This window comes from Heliconius melpomene, chromosome 7 (assembly GCF_056956725.1).
Source record: "Heliconius melpomene rosina isolate 202511_hmr_F chromosome 7, ASM5695672v1, whole genome shotgun sequence".
Lineage (NCBI taxonomy): Eukaryota > Metazoa > Arthropoda > Insecta > Lepidoptera > Nymphalidae > Heliconius > Heliconius melpomene.
This window is the reverse complement of record NC_140395.1, coordinates 9123458-9142606: the sequence shown is the minus strand read 5'-3', so window position 1 is coordinate 9142606 and position 19149 is coordinate 9123458. Positions and strand designations below refer to the sequence as shown.

General features: G+C 30.3%; 3 protein-coding genes across 4 annotated transcripts; 1 reads left to right on the top strand and 2 right to left on the bottom strand.

Annotated features, from left to right (window-relative positions):
* The first annotated feature begins 98 nt into the window (after positions 1-98).
* Pka-R1 (protein kinase, cAMP-dependent, regulatory subunit type 1) lies at positions 99-6112 on the top strand. 2 transcript variants are annotated; one of them, XM_085188348.1, is made up of 7 exons: positions 99-576; positions 1694-1855; positions 2863-3063; positions 3355-3574; positions 4072-4194; positions 4401-4578; positions 5175-6112. In XM_085188348.1, the coding sequence occupies exons 1-7, from the start codon at positions 415-417 to the stop codon at positions 5257-5259; spliced, it is 1131 nt and encodes a 376-aa protein (XP_085044474.1). In that variant the 5' UTR covers positions 99-414; the 3' UTR covers positions 5260-6112. The 2 variants fall into 2 exon arrangements, with proteins under 2 accessions (XP_085044474.1, XP_085044475.1); XM_085188349.1 differs by lacking the exon at positions 99-576 and adding an exon at positions 603-957.
* Positions 6113-6369: 257 nt separating this feature from the next.
* On the bottom strand, positions 6370-10540 carry RecQ4 (RecQ4 helicase). Its single transcript, XM_085188345.1, has one exon. The coding sequence runs from the start codon at positions 10360-10362 to the stop codon at positions 6508-6510; it is 3855 nt and encodes a 1284-aa protein (XP_085044471.1). The 5' UTR covers positions 10363-10540; the 3' UTR covers positions 6370-6507.
* Positions 10541-13692: 3152 nt separating this feature from the next.
* On the bottom strand, positions 13693-18619 carry oxt (Xylosyltransferase oxt). The gene is made up of 4 exons (XM_085188339.1): positions 17863-18619; positions 16942-17084; positions 16055-16212; positions 13693-15739 (listed from the first exon to the last, which is right to left on the bottom strand). The coding sequence occupies exons 1-4, from the start codon at positions 18450-18452 to the stop codon at positions 13934-13936; spliced, it is 2697 nt and encodes an 898-aa protein (XP_085044465.1). The 5' UTR covers positions 18453-18619; the 3' UTR covers positions 13693-13933.
* Positions 18620-19149: the final 530 nt, after the last annotated feature.

The window sequence follows — 19149 nt, the reverse complement described above, 5'->3', positions numbered from 1 at the left end:
GAAGGCAGAGGATCGGGAGCTCTGGCGCACCCTGGGGAAGGCCTATGTCCAGCAGTGGATCCGAACAGGCTGATTTGATTGATTGATTATTTTACATATTTCAGCACTAATAAATTTGGATAAGAGTAAAAAAATTGAGATTTTTCGTATAAAACTAAGGATAGGTCAAAGGTCTGTGATAAGAGTAACATGCTGAATGTGAAATAAATAAAGAATTAAGTCCTTTACCGAGTACCTACCACATAGCCACTTAATAAAAACGAGAGTGGTCCTGTGCCTAATTACGATTATTGTACCTATAACAATCTATTTGATTGCAATAACGATAGTAGTGAAGTTAATGGTCTGTGGCAACGTTTACTTGAAAATTATTATCTGTTGAATATTTTCACACCTTCGGGAAACAAAACAGAAATGGACTCAATGGAGGAAGAACAATGTTTACATCAATGTGAAAATTATATTCAGAATCATAACATTCAAACACTATTGAAGGATTGTATAGTACAATTATGTTTACATAAACCAGAAAATCCTGTAGTGTTCTTGAGGCAATATTTTCAAAAATTAGAAAGAGTAAGTTTTAACATTACAACTTAAAAGTAAACAAATATAAAGAGGATAGTTATCCTAACTACAACTTCCCAAACGTAAAACCTATGTTTTCTATAATCATCCAAATAACATGATTAAAAAAAAGTAGGTCATTAATAAGTTTCGTTGAGACTATAAATTTTTATAATTTGATACTCGAGTTGACAGCTAACTCAAAATAGAAACGCGCAAGATTCTTGCAGAGTGATCTGTATTTAGACTATAAATATTGTCTTAAAACTATATTTAATAACTGCGTAACTTTACTGGATTCGTGGGAACCATTGGTGAATTAGTCGTTTCAGTGCACATGTATTAATTAAAAATTTTATATCTTACCAATTGTGATTTTGTAGATTAATGGTAATAAGAATTATGATTATTGTATTTATTATTTTATATAGCAGTCTTATTTTAACACAGTACTGAGGAATTCACATGATATCTAGCTGATAATAATAAACATTTAAGCATCAGTATATTGACCATAAAAAACACTTGATTTCACTACAATTTAACTGTATATATTTATTAATAACTATAAAGAGTTAGGTAACCTATACTAAATTTAAAAACAAAATGTGTTTTTGAGTTATTTGACATTCTTGTGAAGGTCAAAAAGTATCAGATAAATATTATATATATATATATATTTAATTTTAATAGTTAATGAAGCTAAGTTACTAAATCATATTTATAAAGAACACAATCAGTATTATTAGTTATATTAGTATTATTAGTAGGTAGTTCTCCCTGGCTGCCCCTCTAGGGATACAAAATGAAGCTATTAAAAAAAATGTGTAAAGTTAAATGTTTCTTTGCCATTGCCTATTTTACGGTGTAAACAACATACAAAATTAACAAAATAAAGTACAGTACACTCAGCGAGTCATGGCTGCCCAAAAGTTATGTTATCTGAACTTTGTACATTTTTCACTCAGGATGTTTCAATCAAGTAAGAAAAATGGTAAAATCAAATATATGCAGTCACTTCGTTTGTTTATTTGTACAACAAACATTTGAAGTATGTGTTTGTTTTTCTATTAATTTTAATTCTAGTATTTAATATAGAAATATTTACAATGTAAAGAGTTAATAGGAGCAGGTCAAAGCAGCAGCGGCAGCTGCAGCCACTTCAGAAGGTGAAGCAGATGGCGAATTGTCACCTTTACCAGTACCAGGTGGACAGCTGCCACGCAGACGTGGAGGTATTAGTGCTGAACCTGTCACTGAAGAGGATGCTACTAGTTATGTTAAAAAGGTCATATATATATTGATTTATTTATTTATTTACACTTTATTGTGCACAACTCCTCATTATGAAAAATAGAAAAGTATAATAAACAACAAAAATAAAACAGTTGACTCACAAAAGGCAAGGCTTTATATATGTTTTATAATTTGATACTTAAGTTGACAGCTAACTCAAAATAGGTGCTTCTATTATCATAGGTTTAGTAAGGTTAAATTGTATGCTTTTTTAGCTTCAAACTGGTGAAACACTAATAACAATTCCATGATTGATAATGACACTAATGATAGTAGCAATGCCCACATAATTTAAAGCTTAAGTATACTACTTTTCTAAAATCCTAATTAAATACAAGAAAAATAATAGTTTTGATTAAATTAAAAAAATATATGGCATAAAATTATTCAGAACATGCTATATAACATATTCATGGTTTAGTGAAAAAAGATACCCATGACTTGGCTCTTAGACTTGAATCTGGATGTATAAAAAAATCCTAATATTGTGCCAACATACTGGTAATGGTAATCTATGTATATAAAAGGACTTGTCCTCTCTTACTGAGGTAAGACGCACGCACAGCCGTAACCGCTGATGGTAGAAACGTGAAATTTGGAAAGATGTTTACTTTCGTAATCAGGACATCCACTAAGAAGGGATAATGAAAATTGGTGAAATAGGGGTCGAAAGTTTGTATGGAAAAAAAATTTTATCGGCACGTATTATAATTTTTAAAAAGTATTTAATTGAACACGTGTTTCATCGTCTTCTAGAATTCTCCCCTTAAGGGTGCAAATAAAGGGTTGAAAATTTGTATAAAAAATCTTTAAATCGCCACCGATTTTTATAAAATTTGAAATTTAGACTCTTAAAAATATTTAATTTATATGTGTTTCATTGTTTTCTAGAATTCGCCCCTAAATAAGCAAGCGAAGCTGCGCGCGTTCGCTAGTAAATTATAAACACAATTGTTACATAATAATATCACAATAGGTTTATTATTTGAAAATTTGAAGGTGGTGCCAAAAGATTACAAGACAATGGGTGCATTATCAAGAGCCATAGCATCTAATGTACTGTTTACACATCTAGATGAATCAGAACGTGCCGACATGTTTGATGCTATGTTTCCTGTGCAATGCCTGCAGGGTGAAACAGTGATCCGTCAAGGAGATGAAGGAGATAATTTTTATATCATTGATTCTGGAGAAGTTGAGGTATTAATTGTTGACTTCAAAATCAAATCAGCTTTACGCTGTATCTCTGCTATCTGTAGCTTTATGCAACCATGTGTTAAGACACTCGGTTACCCGCTTTCCGCCGAATTCTGGAGGCATTGCTGGCAGAATGGTGGTAATCAATGCTGCTCAATTGAAATAAATATTTCAATTCCCTGAGTGGGATCTAACCCAACCAGTTGCAATTACTGTATATTACGTAAAAATTAGCCCAGTACATTAATATTTTTATAGATAACTCTAAGAATATTAATTTTATACTGACACTAGGTTCTAGTGAACGGAGAAGTCGTAACATCTATAGGAGAGGGAGGTAGTTTTGGTGAACTGGCTCTTATTTACGGTACCCCGCGGGCCGCTACAGTACGCGCTCGCTCCCCGCTCAAGCTGTGGGGCCTCGACAGGGACTCCTACCGCCGTATACTGATGGGCTCGACTATACGCAAACGACGAATGTACGATGAGTTCCTCTCACGTGTGTCCATATTGGGTATGTCATTATTGAGTTGCTATATTTCAAATAATTTAGTAATTTACATTTTTTATTGCACTGCCTTCGGTTATCAAAAGGAACCTACAACTTAGAACACTGAGTTCTTTACTTTTTGCCTAACTCTGGACACGTATTGAGTAGCGGAATTGAATTTGCCACGCCTTGTCTTCTTAAATGAGCGAAGAAATGATTTTTTTTTTTCTCAAATTGGAACTGAACCCACGATTGAGGCGTTTACAGTGGAACGTTATGCCATTGTATCACCTCATTTTAACTTTTTATAGCTATTATTGTGTGTTTGAATATATTAGTGTTTATTTATCACTTTATATAAATAATAACAGTAGGTTCCTTACCCTTATCTTACAGAGTGGGTGGGATGTAAAATAGAGCCATTTAAAATAATTTCGTTTTATATTTACAGAGATAATTATTATTTTTATACAACTCATTACCATGTTTATAATAATTTCAAATTATAAATATTATTTTAGAAAGCTTGGAGAAATGGGAGCGATTAACTGTAGCTGATGCCTTAGAGCCAGTATCATTCAATGATGGGGAGACGATCGTACGGCAGGGTGAGCCCGGCAACGACTTTTACATCATTGTGGAAGGTACAAAAAAAACTTCCTTTGTCAATCATTCTTTGCTACTTCAAGTAGCAAAAATACAAAACCATTTTCTTAAATAAATGACAAACAGTCTAACCTTTTTAGCTTGGTCTAAAAGCATCTGATTAAAACTTTATCAATTAAGTGCTGGGGGCTAATAATTATTTGTATGTAATATTTGGCGATATACAAGGTCTGTCCCCCAACAGGTACGGCGGTGGTGCTCCAGCAGCGCGGCGCAGGGGGCGCGGGCGGGGAGGCGGTGGAGGTTGGGCGGCTCGGGCCGTCAGACTACTTCGGTGAGATCGCGCTGCTGCTGGACCGACCGCGCGCCGCCACTGTACGCGCCGCCGGCCCTCTCAAGTGCGTCAAGCTGGATCGCGCACGGTATGATTTTTTTAAAAATTACATAGCATAGTTGGCAGAGAACCTAGTATCAAGCTGGATCGCGCCCAATATGAAATGGTTAATTGCATATACGTAGCAGGGTATGCAAAGATCCTGTGTCAAACTGGAGTGTGCCTGGTATCAAATTATACATTGCCTTATTAGATATTTGATATTAGGTTCTCTGGGGGTCGGCAGAGAACCTTATATTAAACTGGATCGCGATCTGTAAGAAAATGACATAGCAGGGAATGCAGTCTAGTGTCGAGTGCATAACTCGAGGTTTGGTTGTGAGTCTTGCTTTTTTTACAGTTCTGGGCTATCTTCCTCAAAACAGGAGTTCTCTTTTCCTTTGAATTCGAGACATTGCAGGTTGCTTTTCAGAACGCAACACCAAGTCTTCTCTTATTACTTGCCTATTTGTATATGGCAGTTTTTTTTATTAATATAACTTACAGTACTCTATATTGTTTGTGTGAATGTGAGAGAAAAGTGTGGAGTTAGCCTATGCTTATTATGTTATAGTATATATATGTTTAATTTGTTTTTCGTATATAAATTTTTAACATATTGTATATATATTTTTTTGTTTATAGGTTCGAACGAGTATTGGGTCTATGTGCAGACATCCTAAAACGAAATATTGCTCAGTATAATAGTTTTGTTTCTCTTTCCGTTTAACAAAAGCTTATTTAAATATTTTAATAAAATTTACTTTACATAATATACTAAGTCAATTGTATCAGCCAACATTTGTATTATTGATATTTGTATAATAAAAAAAACCTATCGGTTCTTATATTTAAATTTAAGCAATGTTATGAAATATATATAAATAATAATTAATAACACAAATGATTATATATTGCAAGTAAGCTGAATAACTTAAGAATGTGTTTCAAAATATAAATACGCCATACTTAATTAATTTTATTTATAAACTGATTATGCATTTGACTCGCCTACTTAAAAATTGTATTTTTCATTTAGCTTTATTTGTATAAAAATACTTTTATGTTAAATGTACAGGATATTTATTTCTATAAGTTTACGAATACTATTTAAATATTGTTACTTAATGTAGACCGTAAATCTTGGAATGTTTAGCCAATAATAAATCTGCATAAACCTTATGGTTTGGGGTTATTTTGTTTCAATCACGCTTTTCACAAATAATTTGCCATATTCATAAAATTATGTTTGAAGTATCAAGTGAAACTAAATTGTAAATCTGCTTAACATCACTAACAGGAAATTATTTTATTATTCTTACAAACATATTTGTTTAGTGATCACATTGAACCATGTTTAAAATATTATACCAGTTTAAATTAATAATCATTTACTTAAAACATCTAAAACTACAGTATTATATGATTGAATCAATTTATAATGCAATATAAACTATAAATGAATTCTTAAGAAGATTGTTTTATGTTTTAATGTAGGTTGAATTGTTTTAATATTCTGTTCTTCGATGAGTTTGTTAAAACTATTTATTGTCTTCATGTATAAATATAGTATTTGTTATTGAGTGTTGCTTTTTATTCCATTATTAATCACACTACTCCTTATTGAATTAGTTTTTATATTTTTTTTTATAATATTATACGTAGGTTTAAAATTTATTGTAATAATATATCACAATTATTTTATTTATAAAATTAAATGTATTGCAACCAATATTTTCCAAGTAAATAACGTGATATTTTAACCAAAGCTAAACTTTAATCTGTTTTTTTTATATATATATTTTAAGGATATCAAGAAAACATTGATTAAAACTTCACATAAACTTATTAATATTTATTAAAATAAATAAATAAAAGAACAGCATAGTTGATGAATTATTAAAACAGCCAATAAGGAAACCAATTGGATCAAGTTTTAAAAAATATGTTGTGTCTTTTAAATCTATAGTTAATAATTCTATATTTTCATTTGAATAATTTGTTGTGTTGCTATTTTGACTATTCCATTAAAATCCTCATGTAAGTGTGATCGCCAGAATTTACATCTTCCCCAAACCAATGCTGGGTAGTTTGGTGATGATATTCCTTGAAATATTTGTGCTATACTTTTCCCTGTAAATGTGCAGTCTTTGTAAGTGGCTATTAAAGCTCTAACATCAGATGTAATGCGTCCAACATCTAATGGTCGTTCCTCTAAAGCTATATTTTCAGGTAAATTATTTTCCCTAGAAAAATACCCATTTATTATTGATTTCAATTCATTTGATTTCTCTAGCAGAAATTCTTCTGTAAATACTATTTGGTGACATGAGTAGTTGCCAAGTTTACTAAATGTTTTATTTATTTCTTCCAGTTGATGTAGCATAACTTTTTCTTGATTATAAACTATCTCATGTATTTCATCTAGAACATTATCTAATTCCGAAGCCATTAAGTCACCAGGGGCTTTTATCCTAAATCCTAATGTTTTAAATTCTACTTTTAAATGAGATCTTTTAGACATTCCATCCTTTGTTATCCATTCTAAATTTTTTAAATGATATTTCGTTATGCCACTTTCCCAACCAATAGCAGCAGCAACTTCTATGACATTGAATTCTAAAATACTACTCTTCTTAATGTCAGGGTCTTTCTTTGCTTGTATTAAATATGCCATAGCAAGAGGAGCACATGCTTTGGCTGCCTCTAGAATTTTTAAAGGGCCACCATATGAAGAAATTTTACAAACAGTATATGCATTGTTCAGTACTTTAATATAATGTTTATGGTGAAGTTCCACATAGCATAATAATGTTGCAATATTTTCAGATGGCAAATCCAATTCATCAATAGTAGTTTCTATAGGAATACCGACTTCATGACCTGGACATCTTGTTTGTCTTTGTATTGAGACATTTTCAGATGTACACTCACATGGTATAAATACTTTTTGAAGTAGTTTCCTAATAACTGGTCTATCTATGGAATTAGCATAAATGTGTTTTAATAATTCATCTTTATCATTGTTGCTATTGTTCATGAACACATGACAAAATGCTGGTTGGCCATCTCTTCCAGCTCTTCCTACTTCTTGTACATATGACTCGAAACTGGGAGGCATGTTATAGTGAATAATACATCTTATGTCTGATTTATTTATCCCCATACCAAAGGCAACTGTTGCAACAATTATTTTCAAGGTGCCATCCATAAAATGTTTTTGAATTTTTTTTCTTTGTGCTGCTGACATGCCTGCATGGTATGCTTCAGCTATATAAGACATCCTTTTACGTTTTTTATTCTCTTTTTCCATGTTAATTTTCCCAGGCAAAGATAAACATGATCTTATAACAGCTGCAACTCTTTCACATTCATTCCTCCTAATACAATATACTATGATGGAGGAAAACGAGTTTATTCTCTCTGCTGCCAATAAAGATACTAGAGCCCTATCTTTGTCCTTCTCATATGACATTGATAAGTATAGGTTATTTGGTAGAGCAGGATTCATTACGACGCCGTTAAGACCATCAGAAATATTTATATGATCTATGACACTCTTAATTGTAGTTTGACTGGCAGTGGCAGTCAAACCAAGAATACATTTAACATTTAATTTTTCTCTTAAAACTCTGCAAATCATTAAATAACTTGGACGGAAATTATGGCTCCACTGAGATACACAGTGAGCCTCATCTATACAAGCAAAAGCAATTTGAGGCAAAGATTTAAAAAGGCCTGAAAATCCACTAGATGTATCACTAGCAATTAAAGCTTCAGGAGATATAAGTAGTATATTAATTTCTCCAGCTTTAACTAATTCGATTATTTTACGTCTTTGTGTTGGTTGTTGGTTAGTATGAATACATCCTGCTTTTAAAAAGTCAGGCATACTTAACACTTGATCTTCCATTAGTGATACTAATGGGGATATTACTAAAGTTATACATTTGTAATATTTACTATAAATATATGCTGGAAGTTGGTAACAGAGTGACTTGCCTCCTCCTGTAGATAATATAAGCAGTGTGGATAATCCACTCAAAATTCTTTTAATAGCATGTTCCTGACTGGGGCGAAAAGAACTATGACCAAACTTCTTTAGTGCATCATACAATTCTTCACAATTTTCTTGATCTTCTGTAAATACTGGTTTAATCAAATTTGAATCTTCAGGATCTTCAGCTAGCAACTGTAAAACATCATCAGGAATCTTACTGGCTTGATACAAAAATGTACATAATTGATCTTCAATAGGATTTTCTTGATCTTTGCTCTTTAAAACAATTTTTTGCATATCTTCTAAAGTTGGCATATTGCTTTCATCACAATCTTCTAAGGGCAGAAGAGCATTTTCCCTATGCGCTGTACAATAACGAGCCATATGTCCCCCTGAGCCACATTTAAAACATGTTACTTTTCCAGCTTCTGGAAACTCCATTCCTGCATGTAAAGCTTTCTTATCTTTCCATAACTGCTTTTTATATTTGGAATAATTTATATGCTTTTTTCCTCTAGAGTAAACTTTTTTTTCAATGTTTATCCTCACAAAATTTTCATTTATGGTACCACTTTCAATTTTCTTTTCAAGTTTATGTAATCCTACAGAATTCTGTGGTTGTATCTTATCTTTGTTTTCTGGTGTTTTGATAGTATTCAGCAAATCTGTAACATTGCTATGTCTTGGGTTCAGTTTTTCTTTTAATCCAAATGGTAAATATTCAAGGATATCAGGGGGAGATTCTTTTTCATTTATAGAATGACCGGTATTACTTTTTGTATTGCTGCTTTTTCTCTTCAGGAATTTATTCTTTTTATCTTTGGGACCTTCATCATTATCTATATTTCCTTGGTCCATATGACGATCACCTGAGTGTTTTGCTTTTAAAGGAGAATCTAACTTTTGTTTCTTCAAAGCAGGCTTAAGTTTATTTAAAGCTATATTATCTTCATCAGATTCACTATTTTCTACATAATCATGTTGTTTCTCTGAGCTCATGCTGTGGACTATATTTGTTAACCCAAAGTTTTTTTGATCTTCAGTATATTCCTCTATTCTTTGAGTAAATTCTGCATTTAATTTTAAATCATTTGTAGTTCCTGTCGCTCGGTCAAGCCAACTTTTATTAATTTGCCTCATAGGATATTGTTTTAAAACTGTAGGATCATTACACATAAGAAAACTGTCCTCTTTTTTATTTTCATTTTTTTTTAATGGATTCACAAAAATAAAATTATTTTCTTCACTCTCTGTGCTAATTAAGTCACTTATGTTAGATGCCATTAATTCACTATTCTTATCACATATTTTAAGATTGTCAGTTACATTATCTACACAATTTATATTTGTTGCTTTACTAATTGTAGAACTTTGAGTCTGGCTTTTAATACCGACACTTTTTCTAGGATTTCTTATACTAAACTTTCTGTTTTGAAATAATTTTTTTGACAAGTTGTCTGGAATTGATGTATGAATCATATTTGTTTTTGGATTAGATAATAACATATCAAGTTCTTGCCCACTGGGCAAAGCAGGTAATAATGGTTCCTCAGAATTAACATTCTGAGAAAAGTTTTCAAATTGTTGCGATGGGTCAGGAGACAACATTGGATTATCCTCAAATTCACATATTGATAAAGAGCTTTCAAGTGCAGAACTTTTGAGTTGAAAATATTTTTTGTATGCATATTTTATATTGGCAGGAGCTTCTTTTATATCAAACTTTGAAGGGGTCCGAGAATTTTTTATTTTAAAATCTTTTTCCCAATTTTTAACAATTAGTTTACATTTCACATATGCTTTATCACTTTTTATAGATGCAATTAAATCCATTTTCAAATGTGACACAACAAAAATAACAATACTGTCTGTCGAATTTTATTTGTTATACATAAGTATTCTGTAAATATAAAATTATTGCTATTTGCTTATGTAAACTTTTCCCGCGTTACTACTTTGTCCTTCTCTTTGTACTTTATAAGTTTGTAGACATCTGACAAATGACAACTGACATGAGTATGACGATTTAAATCAAGACAGCAATATTCCATACGGTACGGTATAATACCTATTTTATACCTATTTTTATTAAGATAAAATTATTAAATAATAAAAAATATATAAAATAATCTTATTAATTTTAACATGATACTAACAAGTTACGACAAAAAAAATGTTTCTAGCACTACTCTACATACATTGTAGTGGAATCTCTTTAATAGTAATGAATTCAGTAAAATGTGTTCAATGGAAATTGGAAACATTATTAGACTTTAACTCATATAAAACTTGGTTGTTAACTGTAAAATTGTGTTAACTAAAAATGTATTTTGATAGTACATAATATAAAAGGACATGTTCCCACAGACTGAGGTAAGACGCACACACAGCCGTAACTGCTGATGGTAGAAACGTGAAATTTGGACAGATATTTATTTTCCTAATCTGGACACCCACTAAGAAGGGATTTAAAAAAAGTTTACCCTGAAGGGATGAAATAGGGGTTATAAGTTTGTGTGGAAAAATCTTTAAATCGCCATCGATTTTTATAAAATTTAAAATGTACACTTTTAAAAATATTTCATTGAACACGTGTTTCGCGGTTATTTAGAATTCATCCCCTAAACTGAAAATAATTTCATAAGCATATTTAATAAATATACGTATAGTTCAAGTGGACGAAGCCGCCCTGGTCGGTTAGTATATACTTAGGAGACTTCTGTGCTACAAATGTCAACTGTCAAATATAGTACTGCAATGTGTCAATGTCGCTGTCAATGTCATTTTGACATCCCGCTCTTTTCATTTGTTATTAAGTTACTAATTTAAGCGGGAAGACATATTTGGCCCTCACATACTTGAGGTTACACGTGTTGTAGTCGATGTGATTTGTTACTAGGTTGTTAATAGATAATTATTAGCAAGTTATAAAGTAATTTAAATGTTTTAATTATTAAATATTGTGAATTGGTTAAAAGAGCTGCTATAATTAACACTGAGTAAATACCTATATGTGTTTTCGAATGTTGTTTGGTGTTTTATATAGGTTTCTAGTTATTTAAACTTCAGTTTATAGTTATTTTGATTTTTAATAAATAAGATTGTATTTGTAACAATAGTGTTGTATAGTTTTATTTTCATATTTCACTTCTGAAACCTAATTATATTATAAAATACAAAAATATATTTAATTACTAAAGAGAATATGGATTACACGACATAGGATGAAAAGAAATAAAAGTTAAAATATACTTAATACGCGATAAAATATTTATCAAAAGTACAATAACAACAGAAAATAAGTTTGTCAATATCAATTTTCTATTCACCCTCGTTTCTATTCAATTTCTCTTTTATATTAACCTCATATCAAGTTTTCATAGCCCCCCTACATGGTGTGTGGCGCGAAAGAGGTAAATCTCTTGTTTTTATTCACCACATATTTTATAATAATTACACATATACAAATATTTTCATCGATATCCATAAATTTAAATCGTACTTGTGCTACTGGTGCATAAAACTTATTACGGTATAATCACAAAATAACTAAATTTGTGATTTATCACAAATAACTCACATAACACGTTTAAAATATAAAAAACACAGTTCAACCAACGATATTCTAAAGTATTTTATTCTAACTTTCCCTAACTTTACTAGTCAAAATTATTATTCTTAAAAAAAAACATTTTTTTCGTTACTAAATCAACTATTAGTTTATTACTAATGAAGTTTAGTTTACTAATGAAAGTAATTGAATATTCTGATAAAGAAATCTTCCCTGGATGTCTCATTTTACCCTGTTTTACTGGTAAAAGAGCTCAGAAAGCGTCAAAAAGTGTTGTTTTTGTTTTTTTTATTATATGAGAATAACAAAGAAAAGTAAAATAAAAGATACCTTAACTATTTAAAAAATATAAGGATTACCTTCGATGTAAAACCTTAATTTATAACAATAATACAACTGATAGGGATGGGGACCTGATTACGATTCAGGTTTTATAATCTAAATCGGTCTGGCTCCATGAAAATTAAAATGTTTATCGAATAGATTGCTCTATTCGTCCCCAACATTATATGCGTAAATTTGCACGATCTGCATATTATGCGTAACATTTTATAAAACGAATTGTTTAAAATTAATTGTGGAGCGAGCTTGTGAGCTACCCCAAGGCTATGTGCTGTCCCCTACGCTGATCCACCTGCATATCAATCACATGTTAGAGGATTCTACCTTTCGATGCTTTGCAGATGATAGCACACGCATGGAGTGAAAGGACCTTGGTTCAATTTAACCCCCTGAAGACATAAGTTTGCGCGTTAACCACTAAAAGAACCCCATTTGTCGTATCGCCAAATCATCTGCAAAACAAGGCCAAGTTACCCTCAAAGGAACTAAGGGTCATTAGCAGAGCAAGACGGTACTTCACGCCAAAACACCGATTGGCCATAATAGGGCCCAGGTTTAGCCTCATATGGAGTACTGTTCTCATCTCTGGGTTGGTGCACTCCAGTGTCTGTTTGAACATTTAATCGCATACAACGTAGAGCCGTTCGAATCATTGGGGACCCAATGATCTGTGAAAGGCTTGACACTTTGGCTTTGCCATAGAGGTATAATATGTACTTACGTCAGAGGAAGCGCTACATATGTCCCTGTCCATAAACCTCTGCAACCTATTGAGATTAGCAGAAAGCCCACTCCAAGAAGTTAAAAACAGCATGTAGGGTCCACCTGGGGCTTCTCTCGTACTTAAAGGTTGATAAGAGAAAAGCTAACATTTGAAATGATTGCTAATGTTATTGGACATATGTACAAAATATTAATTTTCTTGCCTTAAAGATATATTTTTCCAAAGTGTAAAAGTTAATATTTAGTAATTGAGATAAAAATAATGTGAATAGTAAAATACTGATATGATTTTATATATTTTTTACTGATTTGGTTGTCCAGATTGCTCTATACCATATTTATACCAGATTGCTCTATAAGCCATAAATTAAAAGTTAATTTGAGAATAAAAAAAAAGTCCCAAAATAAAACACAATACATATACAATATCAGTGAAAATATTTAGATATTGTTTTCTTTACTTACGATATTGTTTTCTTTTCTTTACTTCACAAATAAGTCACTATCTATAAAAAAATAAAACCAAATTCAATAACTAAATCTTATTAAATACAAAAAGATTTATACAAGTTAATTGTATTCTTAAAATTTATAACATTTAATTAATAATAATGTTGTATAAAGAGGCGTGCCACATGTCATATGTGTTTATATTATATTTGTAGTCCAAATATGAAATATTTGTTATAATATTACTACCATATTAAAAATATATATTACAAAAGTATAATCATTTCTATTGTCTTAGTATTAAAAGATATTTATTTGTCATATTCTTTTTAATCTCCCAGAAATTTTATCTATTTTTCCTAAAAAGCCTTTTGGATCTGGTGAATTAGAACTCCATTCTGATAATACACATTTTTGAAATTTATAATTTCCACATGTAACATTGTCTAAAAGACCATTCTCAGGAATTACAATACATGAACCTAAAACATTATAAAATTCTATACTTAAGCTATCAATCCATTCTATGAGGTCTTTACCCACTCTTTTTATGTTTGAATTTGATAATTCTGTTAATAAATTTTTATCCTTTTGGTTGGGTAAAAAGTTTTTAGGTATGACATAGCTTAAATTCTTATAGTAATTTTGTGATCCATAATGAACTAAATTAACCTCTTGCTGAGTTATATCCTTACCAGAAAAATATTCTAAGGGTGTTATTAAAAATTTTGTTATGGCAACAGTATTTGTTGTATCAAATAAACCTACTTTCCATATACCTGGCAATAAAGGCTGCTTAATGTTTGGTTTGATGAAATTAGTTAAGTTATTTTCATCTCTATGAATAATATTTATATCTGCTACTCTACCAGATGGATCTAACCAAACAACTGTTAAATTGCCAATATCTTTATCAATATTAGAAAAAAATTGGTATAATAACATTGGCTCTGATAGTGGGCCTAAAATATTACCCAAGTTTCGGAAAGTCATTTCTTTCTGATCATAATCTGAGCTCACTTTAAATATTTTAATATAATCATTATAATTTTCAAAGTTCAGCTCTAAATATTGTTTTGGCTTATACCACGTTTCTAAAATTACTTCTTTGTTTTGTATTAAAGCTTTATGTAAAATTAAATTTCCCTTGTAAATATCTGCATATTTATAAATGTTGATTGCTAAAATTTCGTTTAATGTTATCTTACAATTTTCATCATTTAATATTTTTGCATTTAGACGTATAATACTGCTGGCATGTGTTAATAGTAAATCATCAGTGCTAGCTGTTAAATCATTAACATCATAGAGGTTTTGCCAGTATGCTTTTAGACTTGATATTAGATAATGATCTTTAATTCCTATATATTGTTCAACCCTTGTAATAATTTCTTGATTAATGATTGGTTCAAATTTTCTTGCGAAGAACAGCTGTCTGGTTTGAGTATTTTGTATTCTTGGCCAATCTTCCGTTTTAAAATCATTTGGTGAACATCCACACCAATCGACAACATGTTTATATTGACATTTACAGCCTAATTTACGTTTCCAATTTGTGACATGTAAGTTATTATCTACATATGTATTACAAAATTGTGAATTTCTCAGTACAGTGTGGAAATACGATTCTGCAGGTAATAAAGTGTGTTCAAATATAACTTCTAAGCCTTTTAACAATGCATCTTGTTTTGTGACAACATAAGATACAAATTTTGGTGAGAGAGCAATCCAATCACTTCCCCCATCTATGACAATACCTTGTGGTAGTTTTCTTTCACCAACCCTCCACATGTGAGTCTCACATTCAATAAATGTTTTATCAAGCCCCTGCTTTTTAATAAACCTTTGAGCTTCACGCCCATGGGACTTTACAAAATTGAAACCTTTATTTGTAGACAAAAAGTTCTCTAATTCTTCTAGAGATTTAATAGGAAAATCACTTTCACTTAAATTAATAACATAATCCCATTTCCATCTTAACGTTAATATTTCACTCATTGATGTCAGCAACATGGTGAGAAGAGAAGCACCACCCCAAATTGTTGAGAATCTTTTGTTGGCTAACTTAATATTTGGAAATTGACTTTCCAACTTTGACAACTCTCTGTGCAAATAGTCTTGCCTCTGGAATTAAATAATAACAAATATTTTATATTAAAGGGATAATAATAATGATTATTCCGCATAAATCATGTACATTGGACAGCAGCAGAGGAGGAATACTGCCATATACTCTTACTTTTCAAACAGACCAAGGAAACTAGTATCTAATTCCCATTCAAGGAAATAAAAAAATAATTTAATAAAGAAAAAACAAAATACTACATTGAGTTCCATTGCTCATAGTGTTTTAATAAGAGGGTGGACAGTGTGAAATAGAGTAATATAAAATATCATACATATGAGTCAACATTTATTCTTATTATAAATGCCACTTACTTTATCAACATGTATATAGAAATAATGACTTGTTCTATAAAGCGCATTAATTAATCTATGTACTTGACGAAGAGCTCTTCCATTTAATGTTAAAAGAAACACTATCTGAACTGAATCCTTCTCATCCAACGAATTTGTAGGCAAATGTGGTACAAATTCTGAAAGAAACAGATAGTTTTTGATATATTTAGAAATCTTTTTACACATTAATACAGTAATCATATGAAATACAAAAAAAAAATACAAAACATAATTTTTTTCATTCACTTTCTTATAAATATTATCAGTTATACAAATATAAACATCTTTTTTTTTTATATTCTTACAGAATGGTACTTTGCCTATTATTTATACAGAATGACGATGACGAATGACAGAAAAGTTGAATCTTAAACATAACCTGAGATCCTTAAGCAGTGCCTTGTTACCAAAGCGAGAAATAAACCAGTGGTAAATTAGGTCACATTTAAAAAGTAAACTTTGTAACATCTTATTTTGAATAAAATTATTTGATTTTGACTATGTTAAATATTTAATTCTCCGAATGAGATTGGATCCAGTTGATGGTTCAATGGCACACTTGTGTTTATTTTTTTATTAATATATATAAAAAAAATCATAGGTATCTTTATTTTTTAGAAACCATAAAAATTTGAATGTAGCGTAATTTAAATCTGCACCTCTTGGGAACCTTTCAAGCACTCTGATGATCTAAGCATACATTGTAATCAGGCACGATTACAACGATTTTTTTATAAAAAAAATAAAAATTGAAAAATTGATAGGTATCTTTTTTAGCAGTAAAAAATTATATAGATTGTAATGAAAAATTATATTTGATATAATATTTCACTACATATATGTATTTATATTTTTTCTATACATACTATCTAGTCCTGTTTCATATATATTCATAGTAAAATAGCCTCCACAGACTTGGGAAACATCAGCTGGACATTTCATATCACAAGAATCATCAGAGGTCTTAGCTGTCAATGGTGGCTCAATATCACCACAGAAACATTCAGAACTGTGAAATAAAATGTTCAGTAAAAAATTTACATAATATAAAATATATTAGGCATGGCAATTAACGTTTATTGACTTCTCTGTAACAGATACAATTCAGGTATGAACTTTTCATATTGATATCAAAAACAATTGAAAACTTGAAAATAAACAAATAATAACAAATAAACAAATTATGCAAATTGTTGTTGTTAGTTTATGTTTAAGATTGTATATATAGTATAATTTTGAAAAAAATAATAATATTATAATAATTAAATCTTTATTGTACACCTAAAAATAGAAATAGAATATATATAAAAGATTATGTATAATAGGCAACCTTAGCACTCAAATAGCAATACTTCCAGGCAACTTTAAGGCATTGGAAATCACAAATTAAGCATTTCTTAAAAGTAAGAAATATTTTTGAATTCCTATAATTCAAAGAGTAGGGTGTTCCATAACGGACATGCAGTAATCATAAATTAACCACTGTAACATTATGGGGAATGTTGTGGATTCTTAGTGCACAACTGTGATTGGATTCTAGATGTCAAGGATGTGAGCCATATTTGCTTTATCCTTTTTAGTACAATATTAATAATGTTAGCAAGAAATAAAAGCAAAAGTTTACACATCAGTTTAGTTTCCATATAGTATTCTCAAGTGATAGTTACATAATTAACACATAAATTTAGTTATCATATGATATTATGGTCATAACAGTTTTTAGTTGTTTTGATAATTTACTCCTAACCTAAAATATATATTTTATATTATTATTATCTCATACTTACGCATACTGAACTCCCGCATAAGGAAACCCAGCTTGTACACAAATATCCAGACAAAATCTGGGAGAATTGTATACAGCAGAGTTGCTATAATAACTAGACAGTAATCTTAGTTTTTTTTCGTCAAAATAGCATCCGAGGTGGTGACCATATTTTTTTTTTTCAGACCTACAATAATTTGGTAAGCGTTTTGGGTAAAAATCACCATTTTGTATATGACAAGTCTTGTTTACAATTTGCTCTTTACAAATTTGGGTCTTGGCACGATGTATAGCTGAAATAGCTTCTCTATTTTTGATTTCACAAGCAGGTATAAAATCTAATTCTTCTAATCTTAAGTGAGGAATTATCTTATTTTGGTTTTTTCCGGCTAACACATCTCGTTCGTCCCCAACATTATTTCCTTGTTTTCTTGCAGAAATATCTCCTATATTATTTCTAGCTACTGATGTGTATCCATTTCTCTTAAGTAAATTATCATGAACAGAAGGGAAAAGACTGACAGATATTAAAATTTGAGCAAAAAATGTAGTTACAACTATAACAGCTAAACACTTAGCATATCTTGCGAAAATTCTTCGAATAATTGCCATTATTACATATTTTCAATATTATATCATATGTTACACAGTCACACAATGTAATTTTTTTGATATTTGCTTATAAAATACATCTCGAAAATATTTTATGAATAAGTAAATAAATCAAAAATAGACACTGTTGGTTAGAAAACATCCATAAATACATCTTTTAACAACAGCTATCAAACGTAATTGTCAATGTCAAGTGCAACAGCAAAAAATGTTACCATTTGTTTAAATATTATTTAAATTCATTATGATACAGTTAGGAGACTTCTGTGCTAAAAATGTCAACTGTCAAATATAGTACTGCAATATGTCAATGTCACTGTCAATATCAAAAAAAGCCCGCTCTTTTCATTTGTTATTAAGTTACTAATTTTAGCGGGAAGACATTTAGCGGGAAGACATATATATAGATCATTATTAGCAAGTTATAAAGTAATTTAAATGTTTTAATTAATAAATAATGTGAATTGGTTAAAAGAGCTGCTATAATTAACACTGAGTAAATACCTATATGTGTTTTCGAATGTTGTTGGTGTTTTATATAAGTTTCTAGTTATTTATACTTCAGTTTATAGTTATTTAGATTTTTAATAAATAAGATTGTATTTGTAACATTAGTGTTGTATAGTTTTATTTTCATATTTCACTTCTGAAACCTAATTATACCATAATGAATTTAAATTAATAGCATACGATACAG